Below are 16,238 nucleotides of genomic sequence, written 5' to 3' on the forward strand. Positions count from 1 at the left end.
GATATGGGGGGAAAAAGCAGGAACGGGGTACTGAATTTAGATGTTCAAGAAGGAACTGCAGATGCTGGAAAATCAAAGGTAGACATAATTGCTGGAGAAACTTAGCGGCAGCATCTATGGAGTGAATGGAAATAGGCAACGTTTCGGGCCGAAACCCTTCTTCAGACTGATGCAGGGTGGGGGGGGGGGGGGGGGGGGGAAGAAGAAGAAGGAAGAGGAGGAGCCAGAGGAACTGAGGGAGAGCTGAGAAGGGGAGGAGACAGCAAGGGCTACCGTAAATTGGAGAAGTCAATGTTCATACCACTGGCAATGGAGGAGGCCCAGGACAGAAAGGTCAGATTCGGAATGGGAGGGGGAGTTGAAGTGCCGAGCCACAGGAAGATCAGGTTGGTTAATGCGGACTGAGCGGAGGTGTTCGGCGAAACGATCGCCAAGCCTACGCTTGGTTTCACCGATGTAGATCAGCTGATATCTAGAGCAGCGGATGCAATAGATGAAGTTGGAGGAAATGCAGGTGAACCTCTGTCGCACTTGGAATGACTGCTTGGGTCTTTGAATGCAAAACAAAGTGTAGCACATGTGGAGGCACAGCCAAAGTCCACGTTCATTCTTTGCGATGAACCTTTTGGTCGGGGTGTGGCGTTGGAGTAGGTGAGAGGAAAGATAGGGCTCCAGTAATTTACGGCAGGGCTGGATTTGATTAACTTTCATGCATTGTCATTTGCTGGATTCCACTGGCATTGTAGTTGAGCAGGAGGCTAAAAGGTTAAACTTATGGAGGTACAAGGAACTGGAATCTTGAGCAAAGGTTAAACGTATGCTTGATACCAACTTGAATATTCTTAGTTGATATCTAGTTACATACTATCCATTTTGCAAAGCGTATTAGATTAGTCTGAAGTATTTGCAAAGATCACGTGTATACCATTCAATGGTGACAGAATATATAAGGGTTTAATCTACTCTTGCATGAGCAATGTTTTCGCCACCTGCCTCTCCTAATGATACCAGTCACCTACAAGTTCCATGTTCAAACAGAGAATGAGTTTGAGATGATTTAGTGTTGTGCTGCGATGTCTTAGTTTTTACTTAGGTGTGGAACAGAGTAGTTGTTTTTCAGTTATAACTTACCATAGATTTTAAAAATAGGTAATTTTGCTTATTTCAAAGAAACTTCAAATATATCCAGTTACATGGCGACTCTTTGTGTACTTTGGGTATTGTTTGCAAAAACAATAAAGTATAATTGAAACAAGGATTTAGCCCCACCCATCTAGTGGACGTTTCCGGCACTAGAGTATTTAATAATGAGTAGACTTTTAGTTTAGTTTAGTTTAGAGATACAGTGCGGAACCAGGCCCTTCAGCCCACCGAGAACGTGCCAACCAGTAATCCCCAGACACAATCACTATCTACACACACTAGGAACAATTTACAATTTTACCAAAGCCAAATAACCTACAAACCTTTGGAGTGTGAGAGGATTTTTTTGGAGTGCACCTGAACCAGGGTCTCTGCCGCTGTAAGGCAGCAACTCTACTGCTGCGCCACCTTGCCGCCCTGTGGCTCTGTAGGCTGAGTTTACTTTCTTTGATGTGACGGAGGCTGAGCGGAGACCTGGTAAAGGTGTACACAATTATGACGGGTGTAGTACGTTAATTTGTAAGCAATATTTCCGCACAGCGGTGCAGCTGGTAGAGATGCTGTCTCACAAGTGCTTGAATCCCAAGTTTGATCCTGATTTCATGGGCTGTCTGTGTGGAGTTTGCATGTTCCCTCTGTGACCGTCTGTGATTCCTCTGGGGTCTACCAATCTGCACGTCTTTGGGATGTGAGAGGAAACACATGTGATGACAGAGAGCTCCATGCAGACAGCACTGAGCTCTGGATTGAACACGGGTGGCTAGTGTTGTGAGGCCAGCAGCTCCACCAGCTGCACCTCTGTGCCGCCCCTCACAGTTCACATACAGTTAAACAAACAGGTGACAGCCGTTCAGTAACCACGCCACAGTTCAAATGTCCAATTTGCTTCAGTCGTTACAGTCTTTACATCTTAGACATAGACATCAAATATTTCTGCCAGTTTGATGCATTGCAAGGAGACTAATTTAACATTAACTGCAAAATCCAGTAGATGTAACAAATATATTCAAATTCTGTAAAAAGATCAGTTTAAATCTTTCAATTAAGATGAACCAAATATATTGCAATAACAGTTTTGAAAGTAGATTCATAGCCCCAATTGCCACCTAGGCTGTGGAATGATATTCATCAGTAGTGTGGTCCACCATGTCTTGTTGACTAATGCCATTTACCAGCAAACCTCCCCGCAGCTGGAAGTGTGTGAGAGAATTTGTGAATCAGAGCATGTGTAGGCCATTTAGTCCAGACCTGTTCCCCCATTCGGAAGGGTCTCGACCTAAAACGTCACCCATTCCTTCTCTCCAGAGATGCTGCCTGTCCCGCTGAGTTACTCCAGCTTTTTGTGTCAACCCCCCCCATTCAGCAAGATCGAGGCTGACCTACCACAATGCTATGTTCCTGCTTCTATTGTATCTAGACATCTATCCAAGCCAAGACCTTGAAAATGTGAAACACATTCCATGTCTTGGAACCTGACTCAGTGAGGGTAGACATCAGTGATAGAGTTGAGTTAGAGTTAGACCCTTTGGCCTAATTCATCTGTGCTAACCAAGATGCCCCATCTAAGCAAGTCCCATTTGTCTGTGTTTGGGCCATAAATATCTCTAAACCTTTGCTGTCCATTTATCTGTCCAAATGTCTTTTAAATGTTTTTATTGTAGCTGCCTGAACAAGTTCCTCTGGCAGTTTGTTCTATATACCTGTCTGTGTGAAGAAGTTGCCTCTCAAATGTTATTAAATCTTTGCCCTCTCATCTTAAAGCTGTGGCCTCTTGTTCTTGATTTCCCTTCCCCAAGAAAGATACTGTGCACTATTCCCTTTGTGGTTTTATAAGATTACCTCTCAGCCTCCTGTGCTGCCCAACCTCGCCCTGTAGTCCTGGCTGCATCCTGGTGAATCTCTGCATTCTTTCCAACTAATGTACAAGGCATTGGTGAGGCCAATTCTGGAGTATGGTGTACAATTTTGGTCGCCTAGTTATAGGAAGGATGTCAACAAAATAGAGAGAGTGCAGAGGAGATTTACTAGAATGTTGCCTGGGTTTCAGCAACTAAGTTACAGAGAAAGGTTGAACAAGTTAGGGCTTTATTCTTTGGAGCGCAGAAGGTTAAGGGGGGACTTGATAGAGGTCTTTAAAATGATGAGAGGGATAGACAGAGTTGACGTGGATAAGCTTTTCCCACTGAGAGTAGGGAAGATTCAAACAAGGGGACATGACTTGAGAATTAAGAAGTTTAGGGGTAACATGAGGGGGAACTTCTTTACTCAGAGAGTGGTGGCTGTGTGGAATGAGCTTCCAGTGAAGGTGGTGGAGGCAGGTTCGTTTTTATCATTTAAAATAAATTGGATAGTTATATGGACGGGAAAGGTATGGAGGGTTATGGTCTGAACGCAGGTGTATGGGACTAGGGGAGAATACGTGTTCGGCACAGACTAGAAGGGTCGAGATGGCCTGTTTCCGTGCTGTAATTGTTATATGGTTATTATATGGTTATAATGAGGTCTTTCCTAAAAATGCGTGACCAAAAATGACCCCAATGGGGGTGCATGGTTCGGCCTTGTGCATTAGCATTGCCATCAGCTGCCTCTGGCAGATAGATTGAAGATAGAGAACTCAAAACAAGCAATTTGGCACAAATCCCCACCTTTCTCTATGACACAGGCAAGGAAGCACCTTAAAGCAATGCTGCTTTTGAAAAGTGCTCTAGATTACAGGGAGGACAGGATAACTAATGTCGGAGATCCCCCCAGACCCAGATTTCCAGGATCACTTGTTTCAGAAACCCACCATAAGTCTGTGGGGAAAGATATAGTATCTACCTGCACGGTAGTAGGTTTCTGAAACATGCGCTCCATTCTCAACTCACCCATGTCGAACCATCTACAAGAAGATGGAAAATACCATGTAGATATTTTCAAAGCTGTGAATTGCTGAGTTACTCCAGCACGTTGTCTTTACTTGTAAACCAGCATTTGCAGATCCTTGTGTCTACAAAAAGCTTGAGTTGCGACTGTTTTCCAGAATGGAACCCAGTGGCGACACAGTGACTGCCTGGAGTGATCACCAATGGGACAGCAACAAATCTTCAGCACACTGTTTCCACCTTTTATTACAAACCAGCTTCTTGTTTCTCCAGCTCGGGTCAGATGTAGGAGTCTAGTAGCAGACTCCTTTATTGTGTACATCCATCATGAACTGTTAATGAATGGACCATATCTTCATTCACCCAGTATAGTCCTGGAACTCTCCTCATATTTTAAACATGATGGCACATAAATATGTGGTAACCTCTTAGTATTCTAGCTCTATCAGACATAATGACAAAATATATGCGAAATGACAACACTGAAATCAGCTCATTACGGTGAGGTAAATGGAAATGGTAGTGAGGATGTGCAGGCTCCGTGTGGCCTGGCAGTTTTATCACTGGTTGTATTTATGGAGCATCCTATCATAGTGGGCAGCATCTTGCTTTGATCTTGTTTCTGTGATAAAGGGATCGATTTGCAGTAGCAGCCTCTTGTAATTTGTTAGTAGAACATGGACATAAATAGTCCAGTCACCTACAGTGTCCAGTGGCACATTTGATTAGTTGTCACTCAGAATAGATTTATGTCTTGGATTGAATTTCCAAATCATTTCATGGCCCGTTAGAAGAGGGATTTAAAGCTGCTTATTTTTATCTACGAATGTTGTCTCCTTTGGCTCAGTCCTAATCAAGGTTACTCACCATGTTTTCTGTTTAAATATAGTCCAAGTTTTGATTCTGAAATGAGTTGGTCCTAAATGCTTTATGTGTTCAGTGTTGCCTGATAAAAGCAGTGCCAATCCGGTGCAGCTGCAACACAGTGTCCTCCATCATGTTTGTGACTAAGCCCCATCATTTATTTATTTGCCTCTGTACTCCACAATTTCAGATTTGTAATTTAAATAAATCACATATGGTTAAAATGCACATTGTCATATTTTTATAAAGTCCATTTTTATACATTTTGATAGGGTAGACAGTCAGAACCTTTTTTACAGGGTGGAAATGTTAACGACTAGAGCCAAATAGATTAGATTTGGTTTAGTTTAGAGATAACCATATAACCATATAACCATATAACAATTACAGCACGGAAACAGGCCATCTCGACCCTTCTAGTCCGTGCCGAACACATAATCTCCCCTAGTCCCATATACCTGCGCTCAGACCATAACCCTCCATTCCCTTCCCATCCATATAACTATCCAATTTATTTTTAAATGATAAAAACGAACCTGCCTCCACCACCTTCACTGGAAGCTCATTCCACACAGCTACCACTCTCTGAGTAGGAGATAAGGTGCCGATGTAGGCCCTATGGCCCACCAAGTCTGCACCAACCACTGATCCCCAGACATTAACACTCCCACACATAACTATGGACAATTTACACATATACCAAGCCAATTAACCTACAAACCTTTGGAGTGTGTGAGGAAATCCACGCGGTCACAAGGTGAATGTACAAACTGTAGAGACAGCACCCGTAGTCGGGATCGAACCCGGGTCTCCGGTGCTGCAAGCGTTGCAAGGCAGCAATTCTACCGCTGCTCCATCGCGCTGCCCTGCGTGCTGTACTTTTCTGTGTTCTGTGTAGTCATTAGATCATTGAAATATTTGAATATGGAGGTTCTGAATGAGGGTTTTGACTCCAGAGCCCTGAGACTACAGTATAGATATTGTCAAAGCTGTTTCTGATATAAATCTCTGTATATTTCTACGAGGTCTAAAGAAATTGATGAAAAATGATTTTTTAAATCTAGAAGTTGATTAATCCCATCTATTATTGGACCCTTGGGTGTTGTATACATTTCCTTGGTGGTTGAATTAGCAATTCACCGTTTGGTGTGCTATTGAATTACTGTTTGACGTTTATTGTGGGAACACTTCCAACGTGTATAACACACGCAAGCAGAAGGTGTGACTGAAATTTCCCTCCTTTGCTTATGTTTGAGAACTTAACGTTCAAACTCCTTGAGCTTCCCATGAGCTGAGCTGCCCAGTGGTGCATGTAGTGGAGTTGCTTCCTCACCGCTACAATACTGATCAGTGCTGTCTGTGAGGAGTTTGCATGTTCTCCCTGTGACCATGTAGGCTTCCATGTGCTGCAGTGTCTGCCCACAATCCAAAGGCCTGTTAGCTGGTGGGTAATTGGCCACAGTAAATGCCCCTGGGATGCATGTGAGTGGAACAAATCTGGGGAAATTGATATTGGAGGCATGGACAATGGGTTACTGGAGAAGTGAGTGGGATGTCAGCTGGCATGGACTAGGTGGGCAGAAATAATCCTCTTCTGTGTCATGAGGATCTATGAGACTGGTTTATTGATATGAACTATAATGCCGTTGTTGCACGGAATCCTTTATTTTTTGCAGGATTCTTTCAGATTATTCAGAATAAGAAAGTTTAACAGGTTCAAAAACACATTTGTCTATCCTAGGCTACATAGAAATGTCTTTGAAAGTCTATTTCACACACCAACTAGCGTGACCAACATCACTTCTTTCCAATATTTTATTAAACAATTCACTTGGGTTGACTTAACAAATTGGTGCCATTTATATTTATCCTTTACATTTCCTAGATTTTCATTCTGAAAGAGTTGATGTAAAAGATTGGTATGTAGTGTAGTTGTTAATCTTCTTTCCCATTATTGGACTGAGCTCTGGCATTTAGTGTCTTCAATAGTGTTTCACTCCTCATCCGGGGAGGATTTGACGTTTCTCAACAGCCATGCAGTTTCCATCTTCCCACTAATCCAGAATATATCCCATCTGGACTGGATGAATTATCCACTTGGGTAATGCCAATATCTTAATTCTTCTCTTCATCTATTCAAATTGTATTCTATCTCTTCTCATGTGGCTACATTGACAACAACCATTTGTTGTGTGGATAAAAATATATTACCTTCTGAACATTCAGTTGCCTCTTGTTGTAACTACTTATCACACTCTCACTTCTCTCTTTTTCCTTTTGACTGTTACAACGAAGCCCAGTATCAGTTAGAGAAGCAGCATTACACCACTGATGAGGAATGTTACACTCCTCACTACTGAATATTAAATTCATTGCTTTCAGTTAATCTTTCCACTGGGCACCGATTCTACAACAACGTATCAACTTGTAACATTAAACCCAGTTTTTCTCCACAATGCAAAATGATCCTCTGGGTATTTGAAGCATTTTCTTTGATTTCAGATTTCCTGCAATTGCAATATTTTGTATCTTCAGTTTAATTGCGATCCTTCTACTTGCATCTTCCTCCAGACAGATCATCTGTAATGAGCAAACTTTCTAATGAGCCTCCCTTGGGCTCACAGACTTTCATTTTGTTCTCTCCTCGCTGTCGATTGGTTATTGGAAAACCTCCCATAAAAACTAGAGAAATTAGAAAACAAGCATCTTTCCTCATTTCCCTAGTTTTTATGGGAGGTTGTTGATCTAAAACACTGTTTCCCTCTCAATTGACCCGTTGAGTAGAGCTAGCATTTTTGTCTTCATGTTAGATTAACAGCACCTGAAATGTCGTGCTTTTAGATTTGTTAGGAATAGTATACTTCACTTTCAAGCTTTTGATAGGAACAGGATGGGGTAGGCAGCGAGGGAAAGGCATTTGTGACCGTGACTTAGGACCATATTTTAATAATCCCTGTATTTATTTTGAGGAAATGAGTGGGGGGGGGGGGGGGGGAGAATTTAATGGGAACCTGAGGGGCAACTTTTTTTACACAAAGAGTAGTAGGTATATGCGACGAACTGCCAGAGGAGATAGTTAAGGCAGGTACTATCACAACATTTAACAGACAATTGGACAGGTAAATGGATGGGATATGTTTAGAAAATAATCAGCCAAGGTGGGACGTGTAGATGGGGCATGTTGGTTGGCATAGGTGAGTTGGGCTGAGGGCCAACATTGTATCCAATTATCTAATTTCTCTCCAATTATCAGACAGTCTGGTGGTTTAAATAGAATGTAAGGGTTGAGAGAACTGGTCTTTAATCATTTGTTTCCCTATTTTGCCATTTAGGGATTACTAACTTTTATTGTGTAGGGATCATATCTAGACTACACCAAAAACACCACCTCTGGAAATCTTTGCCATTGCTCTTTGAATGTTTTACCTGTCAGTCCTTGAAGGTGGAGTCGCAGGTAGATAAGGTGGTCAAAAATCTTTTGGCACATTGGCCTTCATCAGTCAGAGTATTGAGTATAGAAGTCGGGAGGTCATGTGGCGGTTGTATAAGATGTTGGTCAGAACGCATTTAGAATATTGTGTTCAGTTCTGGGCACCATGTTATAAGAAAGGTATTTTCAAGCTTGAAGGGGTTCAGAAAAGATATACAAGGATGTTGCCAGGACTAGAGGGTGTGAGCTATAGGCAGAGGTTGAGTAGGTTGGGTGTCTGTTCCTTGGAGCGCAGGAGGATGAGGGGTGATCTTATAGAGGTGTATAAAATCATGAGAGGAATAGATCGGGTAGATGCAGAGTCTCTTGCCCAGAGTTGGGGAATCGAGGACAAGAGGACATAGGTTCAAGGTGAAGGGGAAAAGATTTAGTATGAATCTGAGTAGTAACTTTTTCACACAGAGGGTGGTGGACATTTGGAACAAGCTGCCAGAGGAGGTTGTTGAGGCAAGGACTATCCCATCGTTTAAGACACAGTAAGACAAGTACATGAATAGGACAGGTTTGGAGGGATATGAACAAGACGCAGGCAGGTGGGACTAGTGTAGCTGGGACATGTTGGATGATGTGGGCAAGTCGGGCCGGAGGGCCTGTTTCCACACTGTATCACTCTATGACTATGACTCTTTAATACCATTAGGGGCGGCACAGTGGTGTAGCGTTAGAGTTGCTGCCTTACAGTGCCAGAGACACGGGTTCAATCCGGACTACGAATGCTGTCTGTTCAGAGTTTGTATGTTCTCCCTGTGACCACCTGGGTTTTCTCTGGGTGCGCTGGTTTCCTCCCACACTCTAAAGATGTTCACGTTTGTAGGTTAATTTACTTCAGTAAAATTATAAATTGGCCCTAGTATTAGTATACAGGGTGATCGCTGGAAGGCCTGTTTCTGCGCTGTATCTCCAAAGTGTAAAGTCTAAGGTAAACCTTTTCATTTCATTAAAATTGGCTCTCTTCTAATTAAGAACCTTCATATTTGACAGTTCTTTGTTCCTTTCTGTAACTTTGCAAACTGTAGTGACACTGATATGTAGAATGCGCTGCCACAGGAGGTGGTGGGATCAGATATGTTTGAGGTAAATGGGATTAGCGTAGGTGGGCAAAATGGTCGGCATTGCCATGGTGAGCTGATTCTGTGATGTTCGACTTTGACTGTGGACACAGGTTCTTTTCACAGCAATTGGCACGATGTTTACTATCACTCTGAAATTCAACCTCGGGTTTACTGTAGTTCATTGAACCTGTCAGTCTGTGTAACTGATATAGGACCCAAGGCAGTGAGTGTTCAATCAACATTCTGTGTCAGCTGAGATCATTACTACTGCTTTGGCTTCTAATTCTTTCCTCCATGGTTGGCTAATAGGGCACACTTGTTTTGCTTGCAAAAATTGTGAGTGCAGCCTCTGAGTTTAAGTTTCATTTGCACGGCAGACAATCTGTTCTTGGTTCCAAAATTATTTTCTGCAATGCTATGTTTAAATCAAGTATCAATTGGCCAGCATTCAGAAGAGTCAGACTTTAGCAGCAGCTGTGTGGGTTGCTGGAAGCTCCACTCCTCACCCCACAATTGCCAGATTGTTTCCACCACTAGAGGTGCTGGCTATTTATTCTGCTGAGATTTTCTTCTGCTTTTAATGTTTAATGTGGAAATTCTTCCAGGAGTTGGTAGGTAAATTACCCAGCAAAGTGAAACTGAGTTACACAGGCCAAGATGGTTCAATGTATAGTTGATGCTGATATCCCTGACCCAAGTGCCAGCATTAAACTCGATGATTGTTGGTTGGGGGTGAATCAAGGTTCCCATCACCCACTGAGCACTTTCTACTGCTCCCATGGGAAAATGTTTGTTGTGTATCCATAGGACAAGGGCAGATCAAGATTTCACCCTAATTATGTATACTACCCAGGAAATAGCCTAATAAATGGACATAATGTACGTTACTGATGCAAATTCTCATTGTATGACATTGAGGATGTAATTATTTTTAAGAGTGATGAGTTAATTTGTTGTGTGCATTGATACCCAGGCCTGGAGCACAGCTGCTCACCGTTTTAGCTGTGCTTGGTCCAGTTGGTCACAATACAAATCTTCAGGCGTATCACGGAGTCAAACAGTGCAAAAACACTTCAGCCCACCAAGGCCACACTGACCATTGCAAACATTAATAATAATCTACGGCCTTGTCTGGACGCTGCTACATGTGAGATACCTGCCTCCACAACCTCCGCAGCAGTGTACTCCACTATCCAGCCATCCTGTGTGGGAGGGGGTGGGGCAGGGGTGCCTTCTATACTTCCTACTGTTTACCATTGCAACTCCCCGGTTAACTCATCCCTTCCCACTCAAACCAACCCCTCCTCTTCCCCTGCAACACTTGTCCCTATACCTCCTCCCTCAACTCTGTCCAGGGTCCCCGACAGTCCTTTCAGGTTAGGCAGAAGTTCACTTGCACCTCCTCCAACCTCATCTACTGTATCCGTTGTTCGAGATGTGGACTCTTATACCTCGGCGAGACCAAACCTAGACTGGGCGATCGTTTCGCTGAACGCCTTCGCTCAGTCCACCTGAACCAATCTGATCTCCCGGTTGCCAAACACTTTAATTCCCCTTCCCATTCCCACACAGACCTTTCTGGCCTGGACCTCCTCCAATGTCAGAGTGAGGCCAAATGCAAATTGGAGGAACAGCACCTCATATTTCGCTTGGACAGCGTACATCCCAGTGGTATGAATATTGATTTCTCTAACTTCAAGTAACCCTTGCATTCTCTCTCTCTCTCTCTCTCTCTCTCTCTCTCTCTCTCTCTCTCTCTCTCTCTCTCTCTCTCTCTCACACTCTCTCTCCATCCCTCCCACACCCAAGTCGTCTTGTTGGGTCTCATTGTCTGTAATTCGTTTTCACCTAGCCCACTGCTAACATTGGCCTTTCCTTTATCATCGTTATTTTTTGCATATCTTTCATTCATTTGTTCTTATCTCTCTACATCAGCATCTATATCTTTTGTTTCCCTTTCAGCTGACTCTCAGCCTGAAGAAGGGTCTTGACCTGTGACTTCACCTATTCTTTTTCTCCAGAGATGCTGCCTGACTTGCTGTTACTTCAGCTTTTTGTGTCTATATTTGGTTTGAACCAGCATCTACGGTTCCTTCCTGCACATGTCACCAATCTGTGTACTCTTAAGTGTTCATGTGACCTTAGCTCATCTAGCAAGCCGAAACATTCATTAGGTTAGCCAGCATCTGTGGAAAGAGAAAGAGGTGATGTTTCAGGTTGAAGACCCTTCGTCAGAACTTTACATTTTTGTTACCTATTCTTAATTTAGTTTAATTTAGAGATTCAGCGCGGAAACAGGCCCTTTGGCCCAACGAATCCACGCCAACCAGCGATCCCCGCACACTAACATTATCCTACACACACTAGGGACAATTGACATTTATACCAAGCCAATTAACCTACAAACCTGTACGTCTTTGGAGTGTGGGAGGAAACCGAAGATCCTGGAGAAAACGGTCATGGGGAGAAGGTACAAACTCCGTACAGACAGCACCCGTAGTCGGGATGAAACCCGGGTCTCCGGCGCTGTAAGCGCTGTAAGGCAGCAACTCTACTGCTGCGCCACCGTGCTGCTCTATTCTGGTGATCTTAGATTCTTCTCTCCGTGGACTGATAAAAATTACCTTAGGTTAGTGTATAATAAGATGTAAATTTAGTCTGCAATACTCTTTCACCGTTGTTATTTTTCAATCCACTAATGTGCTTTTGTTTTAATTTTAGGTTGCATTTATTCAGTGCCTGTTTCTATTTTATTTTCCAGTGGGCAACACTACGAATAGAAAGGGGAGCCCGGGAGAGGAAGCACCTGATCTACAAGAGTAACGCTAATGGTAGGTGCCAATGATAAATATCCTGCTGCTTGGACAATGTGTAGAAAGGAACTGCAGATGCTGGTTTAAACCGAAGGGCGACACAAAATGCTGGAGTAACTCAGGAGAGCATCTCTGGAGAGAAGGAATGGGTGATGTTTCGGATCGAGACCCTTCTTCAGACTGGTTAGGGATAAGGGAATGAGAGATATAAAGAATGTAAAAACAATCTTAAGAAAGAAATTAGAAAAGCTAAAATAAGATATGAGGTTGCTTTGGCAAGTAAAGTGAAAGTAAATCCAAAGGGTTTCTACAGCTATATTAATAGCAAAAGGATAATGAGGGATAAAATTGGTCCATTAGAGAGTCAGAGTGGACAGCTATCTGCAGAGCCAAAAGAGATGGGGGAGATATTGAACAATTTCTTTTCTTTGGTATTCACCAAGGAGAAGGATATTGAACTATGTGAGGTAAGGGAAACTAGTAGAGTAGCTTTGGAAACTATGAGGATCAAAGAAGAGGAAGTACTGACACTTTTGAAAAATATAAAAGTGACTAAGTCTCCAGGCCCTGACAGGATATTCCATGGGACATTGAGGGAAGTTAGTGTAGAAATAGCAAGGGCTATGACAGAAATATTTCAAATATCATTAGAAACAGGAATGGTGCCGGAGGATTGGTGTGCTGCGCATGTTGTTCCATTGTTTAAAAAGGGTTCTAAGAGTAAACCTAGCAATTATAGACCTGTTAGTTTGACGTCAGTGGTGGGCAAATGAATGGAAAGGATAATGGAAATGTTCGATTTTATCATTTAAAAATGAATTGGATAGTTATATGGACGGGAAAGGAATGGAGGGTTATGGTCTGAGTGCAGGTGGATGGGACTAAGTGAGAGTAAGTGTTCGGCACGGACTAGAAGGGCCGAGATGGCCTGTTTCCGTGCTGTAATTGTTATATGGTTATATCTATATTACTGAAACTCTGATCTTGACCACTTTTGGCCCACTGTGCTGCGATTTCCGACAGAACGCCGCCACCTACGGCCGTCATTTTTGGCCACCTCGCTCAGAATCCCCCTCCGCCTTATGGGTGCATAGGATTTTTCCCATTGATGACAAATCAGAGAGATATTAATATTTTTTTTTAAATCACCATTCTCTCTGCTGCCCCTGCTGGAGGAAGGGGGAGGGACTATAAAGCCAGGAGGTGGTGTACCTCACTCAGTCTCTGCAAGATGGATGAAGCCAAGGGTCACGCCTCTCTGAGCTCTGAATAACACTGAACAAATGGCTACACAGCTGTGAGTCCCCTAAATGTTGTTTGAAAATGAAAATATGGTTTGTTTCAAGTAAAAAGGCACTACCTGCAAATGGTTGTTTGGGTGCTTTGGCTTGAAGTTGAAAAGCACTACTTACTGCAAATGATGGCCTGGGTGCTTTGACTTGAAGTTGAAAGGAAATACTTACTGCAAATGGTGGCTTGGGTGCTTTGGCTTGAAGTTGAAAGGCACTACTTACTGCAAATGGTGGCTTGGGTGCTTTGGCTTGAAGTTGAAAGGCACTACTTAATGCAAATGGTGGCTTGGGGGCTTTGGCCTGAAGTTAAAAGGCACTACAGCAAATGCACTTACTTGCTGTTTGCACTGTATATTGATTTTAGATAAAACGCTACCACTTACGGCTGTGATTTTTGGCCATCGTACTCGGTCCCCCCTCTGCTGAGCAGGTGCAGAGAATCCTTCCCATCAATGAAAAATAAAAGTTTTATTACTGTTTAAAAAATGTTGAGAATCTCTCTCCTGCCAATCACGCCATGAAAGCCACACCTTTTCCGGTGGGAGGGGGAGGGGTTATAAAACCCAGACGTGTGGGTGTGGCTCAGACTCTGCATGATCGGGGAGGGAGAGGTCACGACTCTGTCTGAGCTGTGAATCAACTGAACACACTGAATGTCTACCGAACTGTGAGTTTGGTATTTTGTGTGGTTTTATGGTGGTTTCACCCTACATGAAATGGTATGAAGCTGTATTTGAATTTGGTGGCCTTGAACCCTTCTTGAAGTGGAATGAAACTGCACTTGAATTTGGCGGCCTTGCATCCTGCTTGACTTGGTATCAAACTGCACTGAATTTGGTGGCCTTGCACCCTGCTGAAAGTGGTATGAAACTGCACTTGAATTTGGTGGCCTTGCACCCTGCTTGAAGTGGTTGGAAACTGCACTTGAATTCGGTGGCCTTGCACCCTGCTTGAAGTGGTTGGAAACTGCACTTGAATTCGATGGCCTTGCACCCTGCTTGAAGTGGTTGGAAACTGCACTTGAATTTGGTGGCCTTGCACCCTGCTCATAGTGGTAAGAAACTGCACTTGGATTTGGTGGCCTTGCACCCTGCTTGAAATGGAATTTCAAGAAATAGTCACGAGTCAACTGCCAGCCCACCAGCCGTGAGTGAGCTGCCAGCAGATCAGGCTTGAGGGACTGAGCTGCTACCCCAAGAACCCATACCAGCACTCCAGAAAGCCCCCCCACTGGCCACCAATATTGGAATTGGTGGAGAGGTGGAATATTGCGTCGGGGGACCAGCCCTCCCGTGTGAACATGGGACCCAACGGGTCCCACTTAGTCCAGTGGTTATATAAACGGTGATGTGGAGAGTTAAAGAATGACAAAAAAATAACGATGATAAAGGGAACAGGCCATTGTTAGCTGTTTGTTGGGTGAAACTTGGATGGGGGAGGGTTAGGGAGAGGGAATGCCGGGGCTACCTGAAGTGAGAGAAATCAATATTCATACCACTGGGCTGTAAGCTGCCCAAGCGAAATATGAGATGCTGTTCTTTCAATTTGCGTTAAGCCTCACTCTGACAATGGAGGAGACCTAGGACAGAAAGCTCTTGTGTGGGAATGGGAAGGAGAATTACAGCGTTCGCAACCGGGAGATCGCAACCTAGGTCCAGGCGGGCTGAGCGAAGGTATTCCGCAAAACGATCGCCCAGTCTAGGTTTGGTCTCACTGATGTATAAGAGTCCACATCTTGAACAACGGTTACAGTATGAGGTTGGAGGAGGTGCAAGTGAACCTCTGCCTAACCTGAAAGGACTGTCGAGGTCCCTGGACAGAGTCAAGGGAGGAAGTATAGGGACAGGTGTTGAATGTTCTGCGGTTGCAGGGGAAGGTACGTGGGGAGGGGGTGGTTTGGGTGGGAAGGGATGAGTTAACCAGGGAGTTGCGGAGGGAACGGTCTCTGCGGAAGGTGAAAAGGGGTGGAGATGGTAAAATGTGGCTAGTAGTGGGATCCCGTTGGAAGTGACTGAAATTTCAGAGGATTATGTGTTGTATGTGACGGCTGATGGGGTGGAAGGTAAGGACTAGGTGACTGTCTCTGTGACCAGGGGGAGGGGGACCTAGGGAGGAGCTGCGGGTTACTGAGGAGACACGAGTGAGGGCCTCGTCTATGATGGGAGAGGGGAACCCCCGTTCCCTAAAGAATGAGGACATCTCGGATGTCCTGGTATGGAACACCTCATCTTGTGCGCAGATGCGGCATAGACGGAGGAATTAGAAGTAGGGGATAGAGTCTTTGCAGGAAGCAGGGTGGGAAGATGTGTAGTCGAGATAGTTGTGGGAGTCAGTGGGTTGGTAATAGACATCTGTCCATAATCTATTTCCTGTGATGGAGAAAGGGTAGGGAGGTGCCGGAGATGGTCCAAGTAAATTTGAATGCAGGATGAAAATTGGTGGCAAAGTTGATAAAGTCCATGATGTTGGTTTAAAAGAACTGCAGATGCTGGTTTAAACCGAAGATAGACACAAAATGCTGGAGTTACTCAGCAGGACAGGCAGCATCTCTGGAGAGAAGGAATGGGTGACGTTTCGGATCAAGACCCTTCATCAGAATCAATTAAGCAAGTTTTCTGGTTAGAGATGGCTTGGTCTCAAGCAGAATTTGACTGATCTGTTAAGGAGATCATTTTCTAATTCAACAGTGGAAGTGAGGCACCAGTGTTGAATAGAAATTT

At 43.9% G+C, this 16,238-nt stretch overlaps 1 protein-coding gene across 1 annotated transcript in view; it reads left to right on the forward strand.

Annotated features, from left to right (window-relative positions):
- The window catches only part of gpat4 (glycerol-3-phosphate acyltransferase 4), a 110,552-nt gene that overhangs the window by 15,327 nt on the left and 78,987 nt on the right, over nucleotides 1-16,238 (forward strand). The window contains exon 2 of the mRNA XM_055661976.1: nucleotides 12,175-12,244. Within this exon, the coding sequence (XP_055517951.1) occupies nucleotides 12,175-12,244 (70 nt within the window). The remainder of the gene's footprint in view (nucleotides 1-12,174; nucleotides 12,245-16,238) is intronic.

Source organism: Leucoraja erinacea, chromosome 35 (genome assembly GCF_028641065.1).
Source record: "Leucoraja erinacea ecotype New England chromosome 35, Leri_hhj_1, whole genome shotgun sequence".
In the NCBI taxonomy this organism is placed as follows: domain Eukaryota; kingdom Metazoa; phylum Chordata; class Chondrichthyes; order Rajiformes; family Rajidae; genus Leucoraja; species Leucoraja erinaceus.